This window comes from Sphaeramia orbicularis, chromosome 1 (assembly GCF_902148855.1).
Source record: "Sphaeramia orbicularis chromosome 1, fSphaOr1.1, whole genome shotgun sequence".
Lineage (NCBI taxonomy): Eukaryota > Metazoa > Chordata > Actinopteri > Kurtiformes > Apogonidae > Sphaeramia > Sphaeramia orbicularis.
In genome coordinates this window covers 34239919-34267495 of record NC_043957.1, presented here as the reverse complement: position 1 = coordinate 34267495, position 27577 = coordinate 34239919, and the positions used below count along the sequence as shown (strand labels likewise).

At 38.3% G+C, this 27577-nt stretch overlaps 1 protein-coding gene across 1 annotated transcript in view; it reads right to left on the bottom strand.

Moving 5' to 3' along the window:
* Positions 1 to 27577, bottom strand: part of tusc3 (tumor suppressor candidate 3) — a 102492-nt gene that overhangs the window by 16023 nt on the left and 58892 nt on the right. The window contains exons 7-8 of the mRNA XM_030146460.1: positions 12933 to 12996; positions 3112 to 3186 (exon numbers count right to left, since the gene is read on the bottom strand). Of these exons, the coding sequence (XP_030002320.1) occupies positions 3112 to 3186; positions 12933 to 12996 (139 nt within the window). The remainder of the gene's footprint in view (positions 1 to 3111; positions 3187 to 12932; positions 12997 to 27577) is intronic.

The following is a 27577-nucleotide window of genomic DNA, read 5'->3' as shown; positions in this document are numbered from 1 at the left end:
TGCGAGGTTGTCAGGTTCTGCTGCTAAGTTAGAGTCCTGTTGTCTCGATGCAGGAGATCAATCTCCCAATAGAAGTGGGTGGTACTTTAACTGAAGGATACTCGACACCTTAAATGAAAGTCCATATATGCCTTCCTATTGGTGCTCAATAATAACTATAGTGATATCTGTGATTTCTCAGTGGGTCTGCTCCTACCTATCTAGGTGTACTGATAAAAGCTTACGTTGCCCCACGACCACTCCGCTCGTCTGGGGAATGTAGTCTGGTGGTCCCCCGACCTTGTACAAGACAATCCAGGCTCTTTTCATGGGTCGTTCCACGTTGGTGGAACGCTCTACCAAGTACTATGAGAACAGAGGCGTCCCTGCCTATTTTCAAGAAGCTCCTGAAGACCCAGCTCTTCCAGGAGTACCTCCTGTCCTAGCACTGGCAGACATTCCATTTTAAATATTTTAATAAAGTTCTTCCCAGGTTTATCCTAGATTTTCCCAGGATTATCTCTGGACCTGCTGCGGTGGTCCTGCCTCTCTCCTGCCTTCATCATCATCACTCACCTATCCTCAGCTGCCTCCATGTGTCTCCCCCTACTCCCCCCTTCTCCCCCTCTCCCCCAGTCTCTATCTCTATCGCTCTCTCTTTCTCTCTTTCTTTACCCTCTCTCTTTAACCCCAACTGGTCAAGGCAGACGTCCATCCTCCAGGAGTCTGGGTCTGCTCCAGGTTTCTGCTGTTAAAGGGAAGTTCTTCCTCGCCACTGTCACCAGTCACAAGTGTTTGCTCCTGGAGGATTCTGTTGGGTTGGAGTCTGGTTTTGACCAACTCTATATATAAAGTGTCATGAGATAACTTTTTTGCTGCGATCTGGCGCTATATAAATAAAATTTGATTGACTGAGTGATTTAATTGGTTTCCCCTGTAAGTCGCTTTGGAAAAAAGCATCTGCCAAATGCATAAACATAAACATAAACATCTGTAACCATTTCCATGCTATAAGCCATCAAAATATGGCCCATTGTAAGTAAAGGCACATTTTTAATATTTCAAAAATGTAAAAAGAAATGCAAAAATGTTAATTTCTCTAAAAATGTCAACAAGCCTTTTAGACATTGCCACAAGCTACATATAAAATTTGAGATGAATTCAACCAACATCTTCTTCTTAGAAGATGTTAGAAGAAATTGCTAACGAAGACGACAACAAACACAATGCCGGACACAGCACTTTCACAATAACTCATGGCCTATCTGCTGGTGAGATAACATCCTATTTTCTGTGCAAATATGTGGTTGTCAAAAAAGTGGCAATTCAAAGCTGGTATCTATCAAGTAACAATCACATGTTAGCTGATTTATGCATTGTAAGAGGGAGAGTCCAAACGTTCACAGACAAATGTCAAAGCCTGTGTCAAAGACAGCCCCAGCAATTCTACAAAGGAACAATCTACCCATGGAAATAGATTGTAAAAGTGTTGAGGCTCTAATGGAGCTTATGAAGGAAAATAATTCTGTTATTTTCATAAATAAACTTTTTATTACAGTTGTCTGAGAACTTTCTGACTCCTTCATATATCTGTGAGTGATTTCTACTCCTTCGCTGAGAAGAATACTTATTTAAACTGAATGCCTCCCTCTTTTCAAGAAACATGCTCAACTTTAAAGGGTTGATTTGTTAAAAAACAGACAAAAAAAAATATTGAAACCTTATCTTCAAGTGTTGACAGAGAGATGCAGCATTTTATGAAAAACTTGATATCCACTGCAAAATTGATGAAACTTTGAGAAGGCAGTCAAGGTCATGCTGCTTTCTCATAATTTTTATGTGTGTGGTATCTGCTTGTGATTAGAATTGACTAAGTTCAAGTTTTTATATTTATGGTTTTGCAATAAGCACTACAAATAAATGGTTTGTGTTTTGTCTCTGTTTGTGTTAACAGTCATGAACAGCACTAAACATCTGTCAAGGACAAGATCAAATGTTTTTTTTTTTTTTTTTAAATTTGTTGCATAAAAATACCTCACTTTCGTAGATTAAAAACAACAGGTAATTTACATATAAAGGTAAGTCATTAAAATTGGCTTTTGTGAAATAGCCAACTTATCCATCTTAAACAAACCTTCCCTTCCCTTCCCTTCCCTTCCCTTCCCTTCCCTTCCCTTCCCTTCCCTTCCCTTCCCTTCCCTTCCCTTCCCTTCCCTTCCCTTCCCTTCCCTTCCCTTCCCTTCCCTTCCCTTCCCTTCCCTTCTACACCAAAGCAACATTTCCATAGTTCTTTTTTTTCTTCTTTCTTTTTGTTCTCAAACACTTTTGCCTTTACTTCTAGGCCAATGAGCTTTTCTACCGTAGAACAAAAAGATAAAACGTCAGGGTAATCATAGAGGTGCACTTCTACCATTTAAAGTTCAAGTGTTGATTGTGTGTTTTCCTGGAGTCAAGGTTTCTAAAGTATTGATCTGCCAAACAAACAAACAAACAAAAAAATCCCAAACAAAAAAAACCAAACAAAAAACAACAACAACAAAAAAAATCTCCGTCTTTCAAAAACAGATGCACATTACAGACATGTGCTTCAATTTTAAGAATTGAACTTTTACTTGTAAACTGTGCAGTGGTGAACAATATGGCAATCTTGTTGATAACAGCACAAAGAACAAAACCATTAAGGAAAAGAAAAAAAATATAGATTTCAACAGAACAATCTAGAAAACAGAAAGCGAGCCATGACCAAACAAAATACCATACAAAATGTACAATTATTTCAATGTAGCACACTGTGTCTGAAATGGAGTGGGGGAAAAGCCGAGTTTATATTGTCCAATCCCAATTTTATGTTACTTGAATACTTAATTTTTGAATACAGTGCCCAAAATTATGGCAATTTTCAGTTCAAAAAACAAAAACAAAAAAAAACGAAAAAAACAAAGCAATTGGAAAAAAACAGGAGCTTGAGGTAGTGATAGAGTAGCCGTAACCACTATGTCAACTGTCTTAAATACACTGACACAAGCTCCTAGAAAAGTGAGGAACCGTAGGAGCTTGAAAATGGTCAAGAAAAACAAACAAAAACAAAACAAAATAAATCAACAAAAGCAGAAAGAAGTTTTGTCAACTTACTTCTCCTCTTGCCAACGTCTCCCTTAGAGGTGGCAGCCTCATTCAGCAGCACCATCCCCATAGTGATGGCAGCGTCTGGGTGAAGTTGTCAAGGAAACAACACACTAACATACGAAGGGGGGGGGGGGGGGGTGTTGATGAAAATACACAATGCCCCAGGATGAAGTGATGAAGTGCTAGACATAAATATGCACTTGCAATAATGTAAATAAGCTCCCACATGGGCTGAAGCACTCAAGCTGATTACCACGAGTCTTCCTCATGTATGAGGCTGGTGCTCTGGCCGTCATAATACTTATGTTTGATTGAAACCATGTAGAGCGGTAGACAGGTAAATGAAACTGCTAAAGATAAAGGTAAACTAAACTTTTTTTTGCATTTAACTTTATGCTGGAATAACTTTGGATGGAAAACATCACAAGACATTCCCAGTTCACCTGCACTGGCCCTCAGAGAATGTGAAGGAAACTATACAAACACAACATACTGAACAAAAACACACAAGAGCACATAAGCACACGCTGGGCACATACTTTTGTATACATTGTGACAGATGGTGACTGAAGTCAACACATCCTTGCCTTTTGAACACAAAGAATATGTAAATGTAAGCGACCGTTTTTTTTTTTTTTTTTTCTCCAACCACCATTGAAATTGGGGGGAAATGATTCTTTCATTGCACCCACAAAACCTCTTGACTTATTAAATATTTATTTATTTTCTGACTTTCTGTACAAGGCATATGTTTAACTGAATGAATACTATCGTAGCTTACAACCTTTTTACTAAAAGTACAGATGGTGTGTTGTTCAACAGTACATTCCTGAAAAGGATGCACACTTCTTTTCATATAGAAGTTTCTATGGAAGTTTAGACAATTCCTCTTAGGGCTGAGCAATTAATTGAAATTCAATTACGATTTCGATTATTACACGCAACGATTACAAAAATTATGTAATCGAGAAAAAACGATTATTAATTTTGAGTTGTTTAATTCACGCGCACGCAAGCTACCATGAGCTGCTCTGCCCCGCCCCTCTCTAAGCTACAGCTGCCTGCTAGCCGGCAGGTCCACCCCAAGAGGAGAGTTGTACCTAGCGGTCTGGAAAAATAGCAGGAGAATCGCAGCAGAAGTGCTTGGTAAACAAAAAAGGCAAGTCAAATTCAACTGTATGGAACCACTTTGGGTTTGATGAAGAGCAAAAACCCATTACATGTAAAAAGTGTTTCGTAGTTGTGTCCGCACCGACTGGTAACACAGCAAACCTTTTTAACCATCTAAAATTTAACCACCGCCACCTTTATCATAATCTTATGAAAAACTAAAACACATTAAAAAAAACCTCTGTCTACAACTTCGTCCGCAATGCAATCTTCAGTCTCCGAATCTCTTTACGCTGCAACTCCCGTATTAACCTAACTGAAACCTCACGGCACGTCACTGAATTTATTATGTTTCATACTACACTGAACATACTTGAATTTATAATTTGCACTTTACGTGAGTTTTTTTTATTGCTACAGTTCTATGGCAAGTATAGAGCAGTTAAATTCCATTGCACTATTTGTTTACAAAAGGAAACATACTTGAATTTACAGTATACTTATTTGCATTCAAAGATTTTTTTGTCTCGTACAAAAGTGAACATACTTTGTTTTAATGGTTAAAAGCTTTATTTATATTTAAAGAGTATATCTTACATTGTTTTGCAAGAAAAAAAATAAACAACTTTAAGGTTAACAAATAATTGTTTTTAATAATCGTGATTTCAATTATTGCTAAAATAATCATGATTTTTTTTTTTTCTATAATCGAGCAGCCCTAATTCCTCTGTAGTTCATCTCAGTAACTCTTAACTACATATACACTTAAGCTTCACATTATACTAGCACGTTGACCTCTGGCAAACCACAGGTCATATTAATACCGATATCTACGGACTGAAGTTAGTAAATGCGTTCTTCCTGTTCTAACTTGATTTCCCATCATGCAGCGTGGTACTGCACTTCCAGCCAACCGAGCACTAAGCCTGTTGTATTCCAAAATGACTAATATCTCCCAAAATAGTGGTCCTATCAACTTGCTGAGATATTTAATGTGGACATGGGACTATTCCTCAACTGCAGGTACCAAATAAGCCAACGTCTCAATGTCTCAATTTCTCAGAATTGTGCAGATACACACACACACACTCTGAGACCTTCCAGTATTATGATATAGATATAATTATCACTATTATTACATTACTATATTGACTTAACATTGTAACATACTACCGAAGTCTGACAAAATAAGCCCCACGTTAGGGCAATCCACCCTACATATACAAATGTGCATTGTATAAATACTGTGAAGCCACATTAACTATTCAATTTACCATACTTAGTAAGTGATTGTAGTGTGGATATCAGCTAGTAGCTAGTTTGACAATATCTGATGTAAAAGTGCAAACTACTACATTCATGTCTGGCAGTTCACAGCTGAGGACGTGCAGAAAATTGCAGAGACAAATGAGCAAAAGCACAAATGCTTAACATGTTGAACTACAACGCCAATCATCAAAAACAGTCATGGCTTAGTTTTGACTTTATCGCCTTTATACCTTTACATGCTAATGCATTGGATGTGACAGGCTCTTGCCTCTGAAGATAACTATGCACTTAAAGCTGTAGTGCTTGATAGTTTTTTTTGGTGTTATTGAGCAATAACTCTATAATTACCTCTCAGTCTATTGTATTTCAAGTGGTCTGACAGGAAAAAAAAAACTCTACCAATTCCTGTAGACTCTGGAGAATATATACTCCATGACACAGACTTTGTCACAGGTTTCTTTCAGGCAGGTCGGTGGCTTGAATATGGATTGAAAGAATTCAAAGCATTTTCTTGTCATGTGCACAGTAAAGAATCAGGTTTCCCTGTACAGTGAAAATCTTACTTTGCCAGCCACACAGAATGCCAAGAGAATTTAAGATGAAACAAACAAAGCAAAGTAGAATTTAAATTTGGCATGCAAAAGAAAATGAGCATAAAAATATAAAAAATATATACTGCAATTACTGAAAGCAAAATACATGTACATAAATGTACAATATCTAGGTAATTGTGGAAACTGTCAGACATAAATGGCATATAACGTGCAAACGAGATGCAGAGAATGCATTTTCACACCCTCGTGAACATTTTTGGAGTGACGGAAGAAAAAATAATTGAGACGTATGCCGCCACCCCACACACACACACACACACACACACACACACACACACACGAACACACCTTACGGGACTCTTTTCCACTCCTGATGATTGTGATTAAAAATACGCACCAACATTAGGCTACAGTGTGACAAAATTATGTGCACCTGACAGTCAATCCAACCCCTTTAAAATAAAAAATACATGAATGAATGAGTCATGCAATACCTTCTATGACAAAACTCCTCCAACTTTACATTTCTGTGCATCTGGATCATTCAGCGCACTGTTACTATTAGTGCTGGTGTAGCGCACGTAAAACCCTCATTTAAAAAGGGTGGTCTCCAAGACTTTGCACCTGTTGTAATTTGCGCAAGTGATCTTAGTAAATCATCTGCAAACAGTGGTTCAACCCCACATGCAAAATTCTACATTGCACATGCAAATTAGTACACACAAAATGGGATCTTAGTAGATCTGGCACTGAATGCGAAGCTGTAGTCAATAAAGAGCCTCCTGATGTAGGAATCTTTATTCTCCAGGTGTGACAGGGAGGTGTGCTGGGCTGCGGCAATGGTGTCTGAGGTAGACCTGTTGGGCCGGAAGGCATACTGCAGGGGGTCCAGTGTGTCCAGTATACAGCTCTGAATGTGGATGAGCACCACTGTCTCAAAGCACTTCCTAATGATTGGAGTGACTGCTACTCTAATGAGCGCTACTGGCCTGTATACACAAGTGAAATGTCCAATTACTGACTGCTGTTCAGATAATACTATTATACTGACTGAAATATGATGGAGATTTTTAAAGGGTACCTGTGGTGAATTTTCATTGCTAGCTATTTCAAAAGATCATGTATAATAGTGCTAATTCACTGCTATGTCAGTCAGGTGTGGTCAGCGACACGTTGCCTTCTTCACAGACTGTTCCAGCACTGATAGTGGCACAGACGCGTTGCTTTGTCCGATTACCTGGGCTGTGAAGGACTGGTCACTGACCCCGTCTAGCAGACACCAGTCTAAGATGACACATTATCAACCAGTGCTGGGTCACATCTCTAGAACAATGGTGGAGTGCAAAGCTTACGGCTCTACAAACACCAAGTGCGAACACATGCTTTCCACTCAATTTCGCTCACTGACTGTAGCTTCTTTACTTGCACTCGATCACCCAGAAACACCACGGGTACTTCACTTCTGGTCTGCAGTGACTGCTCCCCACAGGTTCGGCCCCCGTCCATAATTCATCTAATAAAAAGGTCCAGTGTGTTGCATTTATGATGATTTTTTTTTACTGACTTGGCGCCTCTCTTGCTTATAAGTAATACGGGGTCAAAACACAGTAATGTCCCATCAGAGAGCGAACTTTAATTGATTGTCATTCCAAAATTTATTTCAATATCAAGTAGCTCCTTGTTTTGGATAATCCCTCATGGTCCAACGAAAGCAAAAAATGAATTTAAAAGTAAAAATGCGGGTCATTTAGCAACACTAATCTGTCAAATTGTCTCTAAAATGTCCCGTCACAAAGATTTCGAATATCGTGTTTTAACCCTACACAAAGCACAAGTAATATCATAAGCATGACCAGTACGAGTACACTTTAAAGTGACCAATATCAACTTTTAACTTAATATTTTGGTCTTCAATCGGCCTAAAAGGGCACGTCACCCCGTTACTTATTGAGTTACATTGGCTACCCATAGCTGCCCGCATCAAATTCAAATCCTTAATCCTAGCCTACAAAATTCTCAGTGGGTCTGCTCCTACCTATCTAGGTGCACTGATAAAAGCTTAGGTTACCCCACGACCACTCTGCTCGTCTGGGGAACGTTGTCTGGTGGTTCCCAGACCTTGTACAAGACAGCCCAGGCTCTTTTCATGGGCCGTTCCACGTTGGTGGAACGCTCTACCAAGTACTATGAGAACAGAGGCATCCCTGCCTCCTGAAGACCCAGCTCTTCCAGGAGTACCTCCTGTCCTAGCACTGGCAGACATCCCATTTTAAATATTTTAATAAAGTTCTTCCCAGGCTTATCACAGATTTTCCCAGGATTATCTCTGGACCTGCTGCGGTGGTCCTGCCTCTCTCCTGCCTTCATCATCATCACTCACCTATCTTCAACTGCCTCCATGTGTCTCCCCCTACTCCCCCTCTCCCCCAGTCTCTATCTCTATCGCTCTCTCTTTCTTCACCCTCTCTCTTTAATCCCAACTGGTCAAGGCAGACGTCCATCCTCCAGGAGTCTGGGTCTGCTCAAGGTTTCTGCCTGTTAAAGGGGAGTTTTTCCTCGCCACTGTCACCAGTCACAAGTGTTTGCTCCTGGAGGATTCTGTTAGGTTTCTGTAAATTGGCTTAGAGTCTGGTTTTTGACCAACTCTATACATAAAGTGTCATGAGATAACTTTTTTGTTGCGATCTGGCGCTATATAAATAAAATTTGATTGATTGAGTGACTGAGTAATTGGTTTTCCCTTGTAAGTCGCTTTGGAAAAAAGCATCTGCCAAATGCATAAACATAAACATAAACATATTTTGTTTTTCAATATGAGGCATTCAAACAGCACTTTACAGAGGGAACTACTACTATTTTCAGCACCTGAGTCAAATCACTGCAGAGCATTGCTTCATGGGTTTAGGACCTAATTACAGTGTCTCTTCTGGAACATAGTCTGCATGCAGATCCACTTAAACAAAAAAGCAAGAGGCTGCCTAAACATAGGCTGCCACCTGAGGAGATAAAGAGTAAGGAATGAGGCATCCTCTTAGTTATACGGTTAAAAAAAAGTCATATATTGGTGAGACACAACTTAGAGATACCTCCACATAGAACAGTGGAGCTGAATAAAAGTTCAGTGTTTGCAGGAGGCTGGTAATGATAAAGTCATTATAAGACATGGAAAGCTGTTAGTGTACAGAACAGATCTTTTAAATTCTGACTATAAAAATATACTTCTGTGCAGATGTGAAAAGCTAAAGATCATTGCAGGATATGGAAAGCCTCAATCAGACAGATTTACTGTCCCTGCTCACTGCTATCACGCATTTGCCAGACTGGAACCTGGACGTCTGAGCCAGCAGGCCAGTCACATCTCTAAACCTTCATCATTAACACAGGAGCTCCCATCTGTACTCCCCACAAACAGCTGCAGAGTGACTACTGAACCTTGAAAGTAGGCGCTTGCAGAAAGGATGACGACCTAGCCCACATTTCTAAGAATCAGACAGGGTCAACAAACACTGAAATGTTGGCAAGAAAACAGGAGCAACCTCTTTAACACCTCAAGTAGCGTAAGCAATTCTGAGTCTATGCAGGGATGATAAAAATCCTTCAACCTCAGAGCTATGGAAAGCATCCTAACACCAGGTATAAGCGGATGGTCTTCAAACTTCTTTCCACAGGAACAAGTGCTGCAGAGAGCTGTATGTTCAGATTATAAAGTCTAATATTATATCTCCACTCTGCCCTCGGCAGGACATACATGCATACACCAAAAGAAACTAAATCAGAGATAGCAGAATTATGAAGGATTCTCATCAAAAGATTATTAAAGTTTCCACTCTCACAAAAATGCCTCTGTAACAAGTCCAAACAGAGAGATTAAGAAGAAGTTTTTGCCCTCACATGCCTACAGGATGTTAAAGTTTTGTGTATTCTTAGCCTCATCTCAGCCTCAACAAAGACAATATGTTGGAACATTACTCCAGAATTTTATGACTGATGTACATTTAACATTTTTAACAATGTTCTTCATTAGCCTTCAAACATGTCATATCGAAACCATCACCATGTTACATGTCATGTCACTAAAATGTCCATATTACTTGTGAATTGACACATAAATGTTTGACTAGAAATGTTTAAAGATATACTCTATCCTTTCCTATTGGCAAATGCTAATCTGTCTTTTCAATTAATAATACGACCATCACTCACAATCAATGGGATTTTTCAATGTGCATCCTAATTTTCAAAGATTTTCACTGAATTAAATCAACAATGACTAACTAGAACTGTTGTAAGTGGGTAGTTTGACTATTTACCATGGTAGTCAATTCATACTGCACTATATGGCCTCATGTGATAAAAAAAAAGCTAATTCTGAGCCATCATTGCTGTTTATTACTTCAGCTCATCACAGCCATCACAGTAGATTAAACAGCCAGTGACTACAAGGGTAATATATAGTATTGATATTCCATACTCTCAACAGCAGGGGGATGTCACATACCAGAACACTCTTAGGACTACCAAAAGTGTCAATGAATCAACACTATATATCCACAAACTAGATCACTCAGTAAATTAAGTGTGAAGCTCACTGTTTACACACATCTGTATAATAGTATCATCAAGCTTTCTTCTTCAAACTAAAACTTGAAGTTGATTATTTTGACAGTCCCTCAAAATACCAGTGTGTCTGATTATCTTCACATGGTGTATCAACTGTTAGTTTACATTATAGCTCTGTAAGCTTAGCTCTGTTTTACAGACAGAAAACGGCCACAGTAAAACCACAAATCAAATTGTTTCTGCTCTGTTACGTTGTCAATAGCTGCACTAAAGATCTGTTTGGAATTGTCCAAACAAGGTCAGAACTGTCACAGTTTAGTCTGAACCATGGATCTAAAAACAGCTAATTTTGCAAAAAATAATAACATCACATAATAACTTTTCACCTTCAAAAGCCTCATAATCAAACTCACCAGCATCAAAGTTCATTCTCTTCATTTAGAGCTGTGTCCACTGATAAAAACAACAGTGCTTCTAGCTCATATTAGTTTGCCACTTTCTTTGACTGAGTTTGTTTCTTAGCAGTTCTCATCCCATCCAAGGTTATTATCGTTAACAAAAACTAACGAAATGATGAAAACTAGAATTGAAAAAACATTTTCGTTAACTGAAATAAATAAAAACTATAATTAAAAAAAAACAACAAAAAACGATAACTCACTGAAACTGTATTGTGTGCTTACAAAACTAAGTAAAATGAATAAAAATTATGGCTAAAATTCCCTTCGTTCTGTCTTTGTCAATGTCGGATTGATATGAAATTGATTTATTTCCCTCAAGCAATTTTAGCTGTTGGCACCATATGATATTTCACTTCTCATCACTTGTCATTTAGAGTCGTCCTCTGGTCCCCACTCTACCTGGAAACATGGAGACTAAAGCTGGGAGAAAGCAGCAGAGTCCTGTCTGGGATTTCTTTGAATACGACGGCGAAGAAGATAAAAGATTTGACAAAACTAAAACTAAACTAAAACTAAGCATTTAGAAAATAATGAAAACTAATAAAAACTAGCAAACCTGCTCTAAAAACTAATTAAAACCAACTGAATTAGAGAAAAAAAAAGTCAAAACTAAATAAAACTAAACTATAATGAAAAATCCAAAACTATTATAACCTTGATCCCATCTTGTCACTTTTTGGTGCTTGGGTCCAAGTCCCCATGGAGTTACTCTCCTCCTCATGTGACATTGGCAGTATGACTCACTTCTCCCTTTGGTGATCACATAAATTCCTGGACTGTGGGGATGAATCAACTGAATGCACAACTCTGTGACTGATGTCTTTGGAATAAATTCAGAGCTTGTTATTCCAAGCACTCTAATGATAAATTCATTGGATCATTTTTTAAATATATATTTTAAAGTAGAAATACTATATTAAAGCCCATTTAAGTATTTTCACCTGATGATTGTTGAAAGATAAGCCAGAGGTAGGTGATTGCTGTAACTGCCCATATGTCAGCCTGAAATAGCTTTCTTCTTCACTCTAAATTGGTGTGTTCATTTGATACCTCCATATGTGCATGAGAGGGCAGGTAGACTAAACAAGGTTTCATCTATGGGGACATTGCTATGACGGTCATAAAATGTGTTTACACCACCTGCAGTGACAACAAGGGGAGGTGTGTTCGCATTTCAGCAGGTGTGTGTTTCATTTAGATGTAATCAGATGGGCAGAAAAAAATAAAAAATAAATAAACTGCAAGCGTGGACAAACAAATATTGCTCTGCAGCAGGTGCGACCTTGGACCTGCTATTTCCCATGGGTGCGAACACAACGGCGAGAAATGAACGCTATTGTTACCCACACTCACACAAAAGCATCAGTGCATGCACATACACAAACACAGGCAGACGGAGAAGCAGATAAACCAAAAAACAAACCAAAGTACACAAGCAAACCTACACACACACACACACACATAGATAGAGCCTATCATCAGGGGTTGAATTTGGAACAAATCAGGCAAGGAGGTGAAGTTAAAAGAGTACAATCTCTTGTCTTTGTATTGTCTGTTTGTTCAGTCCAGCAGACAGTCTCCCTATGGAGAAAGCAGGCAGGCGACAAAGCTTTCGTGTGTGGAAAATAAATGTAGCAGACGGAAAAATTGGATGCCATTTTAGACATACAAAAGATAGCTTTGGAGGTGCTGTATGTAAGCAAACAGAAGCACAATCATGGCGATGGGAATTAGTGGAATTTGTTGCAAAGATGAACAGTTGGATTTCTCACAATGTTGAATTACTCTGCATGATTTGCATTTTGCTGCACTGTGTATCAATTTTGTTCCACACATGAAACAGACACACTCAAACACATTTGCGAAAGGATACTCAGAAGAAGGATGATGTGAGACTCTGCCACAAACTGAGCTTGACTGCTGCCATGAATGTAACTCTGTGGGTTAGAGGAGAGAGAGAGAGACACATTAGCTTAACATTGTTGCATTCATTTAATGACAACTTACATAAGGAAACGTTATAACTGAAAATTTAAAGCAGCATATGACTTTCATCGCAATTTTTTTTTCAAATTTGTAAAACCCCAGTGATAGCCTAATTATCACTAATCCATTAGTCTTTCCATGCATATGCACCTGAATCACTTCCCTCACAGTGAACAACTTCAAAGATGACTCCATCATAAACACAGACCGCTTGAATACATAACAAACTGAAATGTCACTTAGGCCTTTTTGGAAATTTTGTTGTGAGGTGCATTGTGGGAATGCAATTTCACTGTCTCTTCATGAGTGCTGAACCCAAATGTTGCCTTTACTTCCATCCACCGACTATACTCATTCTTTAAAACAATCCCTGGTGGACTGTATACATTTTTCGTTGTAGTGATCTGGCTTGTTTTCTTGCCAAATTTGTAAGAAACCACCTTCGAGTGGTCGCCATCTTTGTTGCTCTGAAAATTTCCGAAAAGGCCCGATTGACGTTTCGGTTTGTTATGTAAACAAGTGGACTGTGTTTATGATGTAGTCATCTTTGAAGTTGTTCATCATGAGTGAAATGATTCAGGTGTGTAAGTACGGAAAGACTAACGGACGAGTGATAATTAGGATATCACTCTGGTTTTACAAATTTGAAGAAAAAAAGATTGTGATGAAAGTCATACGCTGCTTTAAGGTGAAGACAATATGGAATAAAAAGAAAAGAAACAATCAGGTAAACAAAGAGGGTCAAGACATTTTGCTAAGTCTTCACAGATAACAAAGTCAGAGAAAAGGCAAATAAATGTAGAAATCCCTCGTATTTTCTGACTTCATTATTCATCTGCTTTAAATTATCACAGTACAGTGACCACCAATTTTACCCTCCGATGATATTTCTGTTGAGAATCTTTGTGAATCATTTTTTAAGAACATTCAGGTGAGTGTGCGCCTGTGTGTCGTGAGTCATAAAAGAATTCTCCCATCTAGTGCGTAGGTGTACCGAGGTGTTACCTTTTCACTGAGTGGGAAGGAAGGTCAATCTAACCCTACAGGAACACTTGCTCCAACAAGACTATATTAACTCATATTCACCGCCCTGGTACTTAATAGAGACTCCTACTGCTAAACTTTGCAGCTATTGTTTCACCTTCACTTCATGTATCCTGTATCATCAGGAATCAGGAACCTTAATGTTTTACATAACGCATTACCGATGCATTTGTAAAAGTCCTTGATGTTTTTTACAGTGACTATAGGATCGACACATGACATATTCTGTTCAACTAAGTGATTGCCTCTTATGAACCTTTGAGGACACTTTCCTTACTAGCATGTTTCTTAAAACAAAACTTTATTCAAGCAATGCACTCTGATAAGATGTGAGGTCAGACAGAGGAAGACAAAGTAGAACTCCTGGGGAAGTGAGATAAATAGAAGGAGAAAGGATGTCTTTCAGGATGTTTCACATTGTTGAATCCCTTCAGATTATTAGCATCTGGCTTTACGGCACATCTAGGGTCGTTTTATTTCTACTTCACTGCTCTACTCCTCATTTCTTTTCCAATCAGACAGGAATACGAATGGAAAGATGAATAGGAGATGACAAAAGAGGAGGAGTAAAGGGTGGACGGCTTTTTCTTGCTTCAGTGGAGAGTAATGAAGAATTTTTGCACTTGAAAGCAGAGGGAGGGAAACGGACTCCTTTGTCTTCAAAACAAACCTGTTTTTTTTTTTTTTTTGGCATTAGCAGGGGCCTTTGAATTGTTATCAAGACGTTTCCTTTACTGGTTAACTAACCAAAGATCCTTTATTAGCACAACAAAAAAGTCTCTTTTGATTGTGGTAGAGTGTGCTGTTTAGGGAGTTGGTGTCCTAATCTTTGAATAAGTAGCTGGAAGGGGTAGTTGGTGGTGTCATGAATACATCTCTCCTTGAACAAAAACATTTAGAGAATAGTAATTTGGTAAAATATTAGTTTAAGCTCATGATGTGATAAGTCATAAGTACTAAAGTTTGAACATTCATAGAGGTGTAAAGAGAACTAACTTGATATTGATGGTGAAGCAGTAAGTTAAAAAGCTGCATTTAAAAAAAAGAGTAAAAATTTAGTTCCATTCTCCAGACTTTTCAGTCTCATTAAAATACAACTCCATTTAAAAATACCCAAACACTATATAGCTTACTAATGAAGCTCTTACAGTAATGATAAAAATCTATTTTACAGTCATGGATGAGCCAAAAGCGTTTCTTTCAATGTGAATCCAAAGAGCCTTCATCAGGGTTTAGAATTATTCAGTCAGTTGAAATTACATACATTGGTAGCAATGTAATGTAATGTAAATATAATCAATCTGCACAAGTACAAAAACAGAGCACTGTAAACATAAAGAGCCGGAGGACTATAATAAAAAAATATATAAATAAATCACTTCATAAGAATCTGAATACCCAAAAGATACAAAAATAATAACAATGCTAAATTAAAATCACAGAAGTCATAAAAATATCAAATATAAATAAACCAGAAATAATATAACTATAATCTACTCTCACTGAACAAAAAGAGTTCTACAGATGTTAAGAAACTTCTCTAAGAGAATCTACAAAAAAATCATTATTTCCATCCTTTTTACTATTTAGTGACAGAACATTTATCTACAAAACATCACACTCCTGCCCACAAGCAAACAAATACCTTTGTGAAATGTGTGGAGTGATGTGGATGTTTACTGAACTGTATTGATGATGTACGCTCCAGTAAGCACTCCCATGTCTCTTAAAAACTGTGATAACCAAACTTGGCAGGTCCTCTTTTACAATCTGGTCCCGCATTCATTCAAAAACAGCCTTTTCAACTTATCTAAGCCCATACATAAACTGAGTTAGCACTTAGTAAAGAAACGCGAGAACTCCACTGCAGTCAAACACAAAAGCTCTGCAATATGTCTAGGAAAAATGGAAAAAAACAACAACACTATTTCTATATAATACAATACTACAACTACACTACAGAACTGTACACCTTAAGGATATTAACACAAGGCTAAATAATATGACTTGTACATATATATTATGGGTTATTATGCTTAACTGAAATGGAAAACCTTGTACAATTGTAAACCCTTTGGATTAGAATAGACATTCCAATGTTTCTAACAATGTAGCACAGTAAAAGAAAGATCTGCCTTGAGCTTTTAAAACACTATACACGTCAAACACATGCAAATGGTGCAGACAAGCTTGGCCTTGTTTTCAGACATATGTTATGGAACAGTCACTATGGGAGATTACGGCTAAATCCAGTTCGAGATTAGCAAATGAGGTACAGGAAACTGAAACGGGGAATAAATTCATCCCAAAAACATTACACATAATTCATGTAATGAAGGTGGAATGCTTCCTTTGTTATTAATAGTAAAAGGAAAATTACTTTGTACAAAATTTCAAGATGTTGCTCTCTGTGTGTTACCATCTTAAACATAAACAGGAACTGCAGATAGAGGCTCTGAGCAAGAGTAGTGCTTGCGGATGAAAAATTCCTCAATCCATGGCTGGGCACTTCCAATTAATCTGATGGATTAGAATGCAGGAGTTCCATTCATTAGTGTGCGGTGCTGAGTGTGTGTATGTGTAGCTATGTAAGTGTGTACTGAAGACTAAATGTGTGTCTGTGAATGAGAATGTTTAGGGAGAATTTGTCTGTGTGAGAGGAAGAGAGCGTGTGTGTGTGTTCATTAGAAAGACGTCCATGGAGGTGGTCTGGAAGTAAAAGCAGCACAGTTCGTTGAACTAACGTGGAGATTAGACGAGCTAACTGAACAGACGCACTCTATAACAACTGTCTGAATTACATACAGGTTACCTACATAGAACCAGCACATGTATACAGTTCTGAATGAGCACATGTAGGATGTGACACTAATAGAAAATTGCATCAAGATTTTCCAGTGCCAAAAAATAAAAAAATAAAAAATAAACCTTTCATCAGCACATGTCTGATCCAAATTAGCCACACTAACACTGGGGGTGGCAAATGGAAATGCAGCCATGCTTATTACACTGTTTTCATGTGATAAAACTTTTGTACAGGCTGACAGTCAGTTCACAAATTCATACAGGGTCATGCTGTCGATCTGTTTGGTGCCCCTTCAGTCACTCCAGTTAATCTGATTAATTAGATATTAAAAATTCCCATGTCTGCCAGTGAGGTAAGTGTATAGGCATCACCATTATAACACCTGCAAAAATAAAGAAAAGAAAACAAAAAGTCATGTCCAGGCCACAGACTATATAAAATAGATGATGCTATGGAAAAGTGAGGCCTAAATGTCAGTTAGGGGAGTCATGTGTTCTTTTTTTATTACAGCCCCCCCCCCCCCGAAAGGGAGGCAAGGGGTATTGTTTTTGGTTTGGTTTGTTTCTTTGTTTGTTTGTTAACGCTTTAGCAGCAAAACTGTTGGTTGAATTCATACCAAATTGGGTTTATTCATTGCCAGTGACCCAGAATAGACGTGGTTACATTTTGGGAAAAGAAGGTCAAAGTTCCATTTTTTAATGAATTTTAAACCCCCCCCCATTTTCTTCTGATGGGTGAAATTTCAAATGTCTATAAAAACATCAATTTTGTTTTTAATTTACTTCAAACTTGGCACATATATAGAGGAAATTGATATGTTGACATCAGCACACCCATAGACATGATGACATCAGTTAGATTGATGCCAAAATAAGCTACAATACATACGAGGGGCGGGGTTTGTTGTGCCTGGCACCACTTGGTTTTATTTTTTTTAGGCAACAAAAGGTCTCTGCAGTAGGAAAACATCTGATGGAGTCTTGGTGGCAAGTTGTCATCACAGCCATCATTCTCCTGTTTTTATCCTCTGAATGAGTCTTGAACATAGAGCTAGGTGAGTAAGTAAATATTCAATCTAGATTTTTTTCAAGGTTGCTACATCCTTAGGGTTAACACTTATTTTAAATGCGACTAACTTGAGCAGAAGTGAAATCTATGCAAAAATACAATCTCTCTGAAGGGATTATTTGTCCATAGGGCAACAATAAAATAGATTGTAAAAGGTTATCGCAATCAAAATCCTAAATATCAACAGCTGATTTAAATATATATATACAGACACACACACACACACACACACACACACACACACACACACACACACACATATACATATTTGTCTGGGCCTTTAACAAGCACCCCTGAGGATAATTTATAACGTATTTTTCATTAGCATATGCTTAGGATCAAGAAAATATGTGCTTTCTTTCCCTACAATATAAGAATGAAGATGTGAGCGGCTTTTGTGTTTTTATGTTCACACACTTATTTGAATACATTGACATTAAAAAGCCATGTTTATATAAGAAGTGCATAAAACAGCCAATTTGTCAGACTCTGGAGTAAATTAGGTGTCTGCAGCAATGCAAGCGTGTAATATACACACATATGAACTCAGACAGAAAGAGGCCGTGAGCTTCTCATGTGTTTGACTGTATCAGAAGAAGGTTATGAACATGAATTAAGGCAAGTGGCAATCAATTATTTCCGCAGCGAGTCACGACCTAGCCTGCTACATGTCACAAAAACTGACACGCACGGGGAAATAAATACCAATACACAGCTGGCTGTAATGGCATGCTATTTCAATACTGATGAGTCATGATATGTAAGCGATGAGCATGCCTCGTCCCTCCTTCTTTTTGACTCGACTATTCTCTCCCTCTGTACAACCATTGTAGTGTTATCCCGTAATAGCTGTGGGCAAGATAACCTTTACAAATAGCTATATTCAACCTTTTCCATCCCATATCATGTATTTGTGTATGGTGTGTGTGTGTGTGTGAACTCATCTATGTGTGTGTTTTGTTTGCTAAAGGTCAGGAGGTATTCAGACAGGAAGTGGGATAAATGAAAAGTCAACAAAACAAAAAGAACGGGGACGAGAAAGAGTAAGTAACAGAGAGGAGGTGAGATGGAGTCGAAATATGGGTTTCATTTAGATAAACACAGTGTGTGTGTTCTTGAGTATAACTATACCGGTGTGCAATCTGGGAGCACAAGCTTGCGAGGTATTTTGGGGAAAGAGGGTAAGCTAAACACAGATGGGAGAGAGACAAATGACTGCAGGATGATACAAGCAGTGGTGTAGTCCAGGGTATACGGCGGTATGTGGTGTACACCTACTTAATTTTCAATCACCATTGCGTATTCCCACTTCTAAATCCCCTTTAATGTGCACCATTCAGTGGTATCTGAGCCAAAGTGCTCATTTTTTCCCCTAGGATGGTGAAGCCACGACCCGCCCTACTCTGCCTCTAATTGGCTAGTACTTGGTACCTTCATTGATTAGATTGGTTAACTTTAGGCATGAGGACTGATAAGTCAATCAGAGTCATGCCGAGGAAAATATTGCTAACTTAGCACCAGAGCCAGGGCTTTGCTTAGTGCTGATCACCTCTGGAACCTGATTGGACACCTCAGGGTCCAGTGCCACCCCAGTTGATTGACAGGTCCCTGCACATCTCATTGAGAGATGCGCAATTATTGGAAATGTGAAGGAGAAAGGCAGAATAAATGTGTTTCAAATGAGTGACACATATTGAGAGAACCTACTTTCATGGAATACATAATTCTGAGGTAAGTTTAAGGTGGTTTCAGAATGAGTCACTGTTTTAAACTACTGGTCATATGACTGCACATTTAGAGGAGAAGCGATTTTGTTGCCAATATTAAACTGTGTGAGTAGGCTAATGTTATGAAAGGCTAATGCTATGAAAGGCTAACGTTATCCTATGTTTGCCTCATGTTGAATACATTTGCATTCATGCAGCTGCTCGTGTGACCAGTAAAACCTACAAACTGCTCCTGATCAAGTCATGATCATTTTATAATAGTGAGTAAATAGTACTGATGGATTTTGGGTCATATTTATTTGTCACTGTTTCTAAAACAGTGCTCTTTTGGACTATAAAAAAAAGGGGGAGGGGGGGCAAAAATTTTGAGTATAAATAAGTTGAAGGTATTTATTGTTTTTAGGTGCTATTCAATGAAATATTTATAATAGCCAAGTAAGAAAAACAATGATTAATTTTGACTGGAATGATAAGAAAGGAATGAAAATACTTTCTGAGGTAAACGGAAAATAATATAATTCAACACATGACTGATTTTGCATCCAAGAGCATATGGAGGTGATTTCTCCAGAAGAGCAGAGGGACTGAACCCTTCATTTGAACAAATATGGAAGTCTATTTTAGGAATTCAGGTGATGCTTTAAAATCTCATTATCTGCTCAATGTTTACACTGTTCAGCATTCATATATGCCTCGGAGAGTTTAGTCTAATTAACAAAGAGTGGATTAAAGTAATTTAAAACATGTTCCCTTTCTTTCTGTTTTTTTTTTTTTTTGGAAATACATCAATCAGTACAATGAGGTGACTTTTCATTTCGTAAACAGATTTGGGTTTATTTGTGTTTAGCATGATTGAGATTCATTGTAGTGGAGGGGTAGGTATGAGGTTTATTTGCTGCCAATGAGCTGTAAACAAAAAGAAAACAAATACAGATGCACGCACACACACACACACACACACACACACACACACACACACACACACTTGTGGCTAAAGAGATTTTTGATTTGATACTCAGCTTGTCCGAAGCATTTTAGGCTAGGAGGAGGGGAAAGGCTAGTTTCCTTTGAGTCACAGAGGCATATTAACCACTGCAGCCACTCCAATAAATCTCCTCTTAATGACCAACACCTCCAGTTGTAATGTGCATTCTCCTGGTTCGTTCAATATAAATGCTACAAAAGATCTTTGTAATGAGGTTATGCAAACACTCCTGTCTGTCTGTCTGCATGATTACATACAATAGATCAGGGGTGTCAAACTCATTTTAGTTCAAGGGCAACATTCACCCCAATACAATCTCAAGTGAACAGTAAAATATGAACAATGAAAAAAGTAAAATTACACTATGATAATGTTTACATCTACAATGTTTCCTTAAAACTCTGAATAACATGAACGACTTGAAATGTCTTAAGAAAAACAAGTGCAATTTTAACAATTCTATATAATTTACACACGTGCATTACAAGTTAAGTACATGACAATTACAAATACACAAAACATTTAGTAACGGGCAGAACATTGGTAAAATTGCATTTACTTCGCTTAAGACATTTCAAGTTATTCACATTTTTTGTAAAAGGATAGTTTGTTAATATAAACATTTTCATGTAATTTTACTTTTTTTACACTAAAACGAAAATAAAATCTGCAGTTGTCACTATTTATAGCTTATTGTGATAATATTTTACTGGTCTAACCTAACTGACATCTTTATTAGTCCGTATGTGGAACCTGAATTAAAATGATTTTTACACCACGAATTGATAATTTCTTCAGTGTAATTTTTGCATTTCACACATTCATCCTACGAGCCAGACTGGATCCTTTGGTAGGCCGGATGTGGCCCCCGGGCCGCATGTTTGACACCTGTGCACTAGATGGACAAAAGTATTGAGACACAATGAATTCAGGTGTTTCTTTTCTAACCAGAGTCTGGCCTACAAAACAATAACGCCAAATGTCACGTGTAAATAATTGCATTGCATTAGTTAGTTTTGCTCAAATTGGTATCTTTGCTTCCAAAATGCATCAGAGGTGATTTTTACGTAATTTCTCTCAACATTGATTTTTTAAAATTTTATTTTAATCTATGACTAGGATTTTAAAGGGTCTGCCTCTAAATTTCTAAAATATCATTCGTGCTCTGACTGTAAATAATAATTTTGTACCACAACTAACCACCTACTTTCTTCACATCTCACTTAGGAAGAAAAATCTCCCATTAAACTTTCAGGAAAAATGGATGTTTATAAACTATATGGACAAAAATATTGTGACACATCATGGCTAAAGTTCGTAAGACATCCTGTTCATGCTGACTTGAGATATAAACATGGTTATAACTCACCTGAATGTACAAACTAAGAAAGCACTGATTGTAAAATATTTGGTACTGATGTTTATATTATTTTCTGTTTCTTAAATCTTTTTTTAATTACCCCCCCCCCCATTGAATGAAGAAGTCTTCATTATAAATACAAAAATAGTTACTATTTTACCTATTCTTAATCATATTATCTTTCAACGAATAGATATTTAACAAATCTATGAAAACAAAAACACTAATATAACACAAGTATCTACCATTGGCAACGGTGAAAATCTTATAGGTTAATATCAGCAAATATCTGCTGAAATATAAGTGCGTCTCTGGTCCACAAAACAGCTAAAAACTTGTTGGGATCAATTGCAGAGTGATTTATTGAAACAAAGACACACTGACTACAATACAGAACATGACTGATTTATTCTTACTCATAAATTATGAGTAAGAATAAGTAAAAACAATAATGAGAAGAAAAAAACGAGGCAAACCAGTGCAGTCAAACTAAAGCAGCAAGATGTTCAGTTTTTTTTCCTCTTTACATTTTCCTCATGTGTTTTTTTGGATCACCTTCAAATTGGACACAATTAGTGCAAGTCTCAAAGAAAACTAAATGTGCACTATGCATCTTCCCCTCCACTGACTGAAAATTGATCCACCCTTGTGTTGTCAATCTCAGTTTTTGGCAGTAAAACATTCATGATTGATTAGTCACTTGCAGCTCTGTTAGTGTGGTTGTAACAAAACAGCTTATTATTGATACAAAACCAGTTGGCGCAGTGATTCCATCACTAAAGGTTGATGTACGCATGAGTTAACTTAATTTCAGCTCATATAAGGGGCCGCACTGCCAAAGCTTTAACTGTGATGTCGATGGCCCTTAAGACCTCTGTTACCATGATACCAGGCAGTTGAAATAACCAGTATCACAAACGGACAAAAAGAAGGAAAGCACAGGTCTAACCAGTTGAATAACTGTGGAGTATTGGCCTTGGCAGAGGCCTAGTTTCATTCATTAATTCGTCTTCTGAACCCTCTTTATCCTCACTAGGGTTGCGGGGGGGTGCTGGAGCCAATCCCAGCTACCTATAGGCGAAGGCGGGGTACATCGTGGAGGAGTCCCCTTCTAGTTTGATAATGTATTTGGTTTCCATTCTGGCATGGTTTCACTATTTTCTTCAAATGTGCTTTTGTAAGCCAGAGAACTGTCCTCTTTGTCTTGCTTCAGTTTAAACTTCTAGGAAATATGTGTTTAATATATAGTTCACGATTACACTTTTGTACTGAAAACAATTGTTCCAAACTATGGTTGCGTTTCTGATTGAGGTAACATAGAGAGAGAGAGAAAGACAGAGCGAGAGAGAGAGAGGTTGAGAGGTAGAGAGAGACTGATAGTCAGTGTCTACTGGTCTGAACAAATATCCAGCCTAAAGGACAATTTATTTCACTGCTTCACTACACTGTTCAATTCACTCCATATCAGCTCAAAAACACACAGATAAACACACAAGTATTCCCTCACTCAATCAAACACACAAAGCAGCAGACTATGTAGGACAGGAACCAGGACACAAACCACATACTGATGTCCTCTATAAGCCAAAAGTCAGCCATTTACAATAAAGAGACAGTGGTGTTTCTTTAAAATACCAAAGGTTAGCAAAAATGTAGAAAGGTCTTCTGGAAACAGCTGGCTAAAATCACCAATGTGACCATATAAAATGTGCTGAAAATGAAATAGGAAACGGCACCAGCCAATGGTGTCGAAATAAGGAATCAGATAGTTGTAATAAAAACAAGAAAAAAAACACAAGTTGACACGTTTTAAACTGACTTGTCCATGTTAAATATGATCAATATTAAAACTCTACACTCATATTGGTTATAAAATGCTGTTTAAAATAACTTTCTTACAGAAATTAGAGCTAAATCAACCTATTCCCACTTTAGCTCTAATCCCTAGCATTGAACTGGTGTTTTACTATGAAGCCAAAGCCTCTAGACTGAAGCAGAACATTGAATTTTGCCACTATGTGTCGGTCCGCTCGACAGATACCTCCGATTGGAAGCAATGAAACTGCCTGAATCCGTGAATCAGACTGTAGCGAATCCAGTTCACTTGGTAGCACGAAGGCACCTCTAAGCTGCTTTACCACCTTCTAATAAAAACAAAACAATAATGAGAAAAAGACGTTGGAGCATGGCATCACATTCTCACCAGTTTGTGTATTACTTATAAGCAAGAGAGGCCAAAATTCAGTAAAAAAGAAAAAAAGAAAAATCGCCATAAATGCACAACACTAGACCTTTATATTATGTGCATTATGGGCAGGGGCAGAACCTATGAGGAGCAGCCATTGCCAGCCAGACATGACGTACCCATGTTAACTCCGGGTGATCAGTGTGAGCAAACATGCAGCAGTCAGTGACCAAGATTGAGTGGAAAGCATCAGTTTGTGCTTATTTGTGCAGCTGTAAGCTTTGTACTATGCCATTCTCCTTGGGATGCTACCCAGCACTGGCCAATAATGTGTCATCCAGTGCCGCATTTCCACTACGAGGAACCGGCTCGACTCGACTTGACTCGGCTCGACTCAGGTACCAGGCACTATTCCTGGAGACCCTTTCCATTAAAGCAGACTACCAACTTTAGAGTAGCTGGACGTCATAGCGATGCGGGGCGTTACTTCAGTGTTGTCTGCTCAGAGAGTTGCTGATAAAGTCGCTCGTTGCGTGTTGTCTCGTCAAGCTCATGCTGAATTTTTACGTCAGCCACCAAAGACTGAATCTCCTCGACCGACCATGGTGTAGTTTTGCGGGCCGTCATCATGTGGATTAACCTACTGCTGTATTTACTGTCAACTTCCGCATCCATTTTTTGTGAAACGGCGGGTCACAGAGACAACTCTCTGACCAATCAGTCTGCAGTGTTTACACATCACGTTTTAGTATCTGTTCCCCAGTCTTGGAACCTCGGCAGAAGTGATACCAAAAAACTAGTTCCGGGTACCAGATTCCAGGTCCTTTTTCATAATGAAAATGCAAAAAGGCCAAGTCGAGTCGAGTCGAGCCGGTACCACGTAGTGGAAACGCGGCATTAAACTGGTGTCTGGTGGTCAGTGAAAAGTCCATCACAGCCCAGGTAATCGGGCAGGGTCAAGCTGGACCAGACCAGCAAACCACAAACTGACTCAGACCTACTAATTTCTTTTTCAGGTGGTGTTATTATGCTCAAGAATGTGTGTAAGAGGAGGTGAGTACTTGAGGCTTTGGTAAGGAGTGAGTGTCTGCGGGTCTTGGTCTATATATGTTTGACTTGACAAGACAAGACTGTGTCTGACTTCCAACACCGTGTCAGTGTGTGTGTCTGAGTAAAAATGAGCTCACATTTTTTTCTTGGCTGCACAGTGAGACGCTCACTACAATTTCATCTGCTTGGTTGTGCCATTCGTCAGTTGGCAAAATCCTTTCAATATAGTCTACCTGGCCTCGCTCGCTCATCATTTTAAAGGAATTACACTGTCTGGGAGAGTGAGCAAGAGAGAGGGGGGGAAGAAGTGGGGGATTTTCAAGAGGGAGGTAAGAGGAAGTAACACAAAGAGAGGAGCGAAAGAGACGAGGAAAGATAAGAAAGGTATCTTTTTAATATCACCTGCCCAGACCAAGCGTCTACTGTTCAGAGACAGGAGGGATTTAAAGAGAGCATAAGACAGAGGATGAAGAAAACGGTGTCAAGACAGTGGCAAAATGTGAGAGAGTTGAAGGCCATTTACACAGGATCTACTGTATCTACTCCTGTTACTATTTTAATGAAGCATATAAAGAATAAGAAGTGTGAGACTTAAAACATGTAGGAATTACTGACAAGGCTTTTGTTGTTGTAGAGGACAGGTCCATGTCAGGTTATAAAAGTAACAAGGCTGAGGCTGCAGAGGGTTTCACAAGAAACGACATGATATCAGTCAGCCCTCAGTATATTCACACCATCTACTACAATTGCTTTAAGCAGGTTGGCATAGGCTTTTATATGAACAGATAGCTGGTTTTATCAAACATGCACTTGTAAGAAAACAAAACATGTTCTGAAAATTGTTAGAAATGAGGAATCAACTTGCACAGAAAGATGCAACCCATTCCCCAAAAACTCACTTGAGAGGTTCTAAAGAGGAACCTCAGTACATGTGCACTTTGTGGTAAGCCCTTAAATTTTGGTTAATTCTGAAAATGTTTCTGCTCAATTACCGATTTTTTATTAGGACATGTACTGAAAAAAGTAATAACACAAACATAAGTGGCAGTGTGTCTTCCTTTCTGATGGTGCCAGACCTTGCATCACAGTAGATGTGGCTGAAAGGCTAAAGAATGTTTCACTGGCAAAGTTAAAAAGAACAAATCACCTAGGGTTTTATAATTTGTAGCTAGCTGACTTCAAGTATGGTTGAGTGGCTTTGTTCCTTTTTATGACAAAGACTCAGCATGAGAACCATTAGTCGTGGAATTACTGTTTGAGATTTGCATTCTAAAATACAGGTTTCTGGGCTGCAACACGTGTACCTCAGAATGTGCATTTTACTTGTAGCTACAAGCAGCCACAAGTTTCAGAAATGGTCAAAACCATCAATCTCTGAGTAGAAGGATAAACTAGTAGTTCCCAAACTTTAACAGGGCATGGAATGGGCCTGCAGCCTGGTCTGCAGCCTTGCTGGCCCTAACTTGTATAATTTGTTTTCTGCATGCTCAGTAATAAATCTTTTATGACCTGCTCACTACATTTGAATGCAGTGTGATGCCTAGGGGTTTTGCTACCCATAGTTGGGGAATTCATTTCTGTCTTTATTTAAAACGCTGTTTCAACATTATGTCAAAGCTATAATATTATTCTTGTCATGCTGCTCAGTTCATAGAAAGGCAAAAGGATGAGGAAAAAAAAGGGAGATACAAATCTTTCCAGATTTTCGTGAAGTTTAGAATGTGAAGAAGAAGCAAAGAAAGGAGACAGAATGGATAGACGAAGGCTGAAGGTAGATTAGTGGTACTCAGCGTATTTATTGTTATAAGTGAGGACCTCCAGGGCATAAGTGAAGCAAACACTCAAGTGTCAAAAACTGTAGTTCCTCCAAAATCTATTTGAGGTGGTCTCCGAAAATCAAATCCCAAAGAACCCCATGTTAAAATGCCCACCTTTACAACACAAACATCCTTACATAACGCACCCATTAAATTACATCAAGACTAAAATGTATGCATTATTAAGTACGTTGCCACTTTGAGTGAGTGTTTGTAGGGGCTTTGATTGACAGCTACCAAGGCACTGTTTATTGAATTCAACTTATTTTGCTTCTAGAAGTAGAAGTAATAGTACTTGTTGTGGAGAAATTACACTAACAAGACAATCAGAGGGTTCTCTCATGACGTTCACAGTTCTTAATTATAGTGTCCACCTGTTAGTATGATATGGCTGTATTTTATATAATGTTAGCATTAATTTAGATTTGGTTATATGACCTGTCAGCGAGCATGCTATGTAGTCCAGCTAAAAGTAGTGTGTTTATGCAAA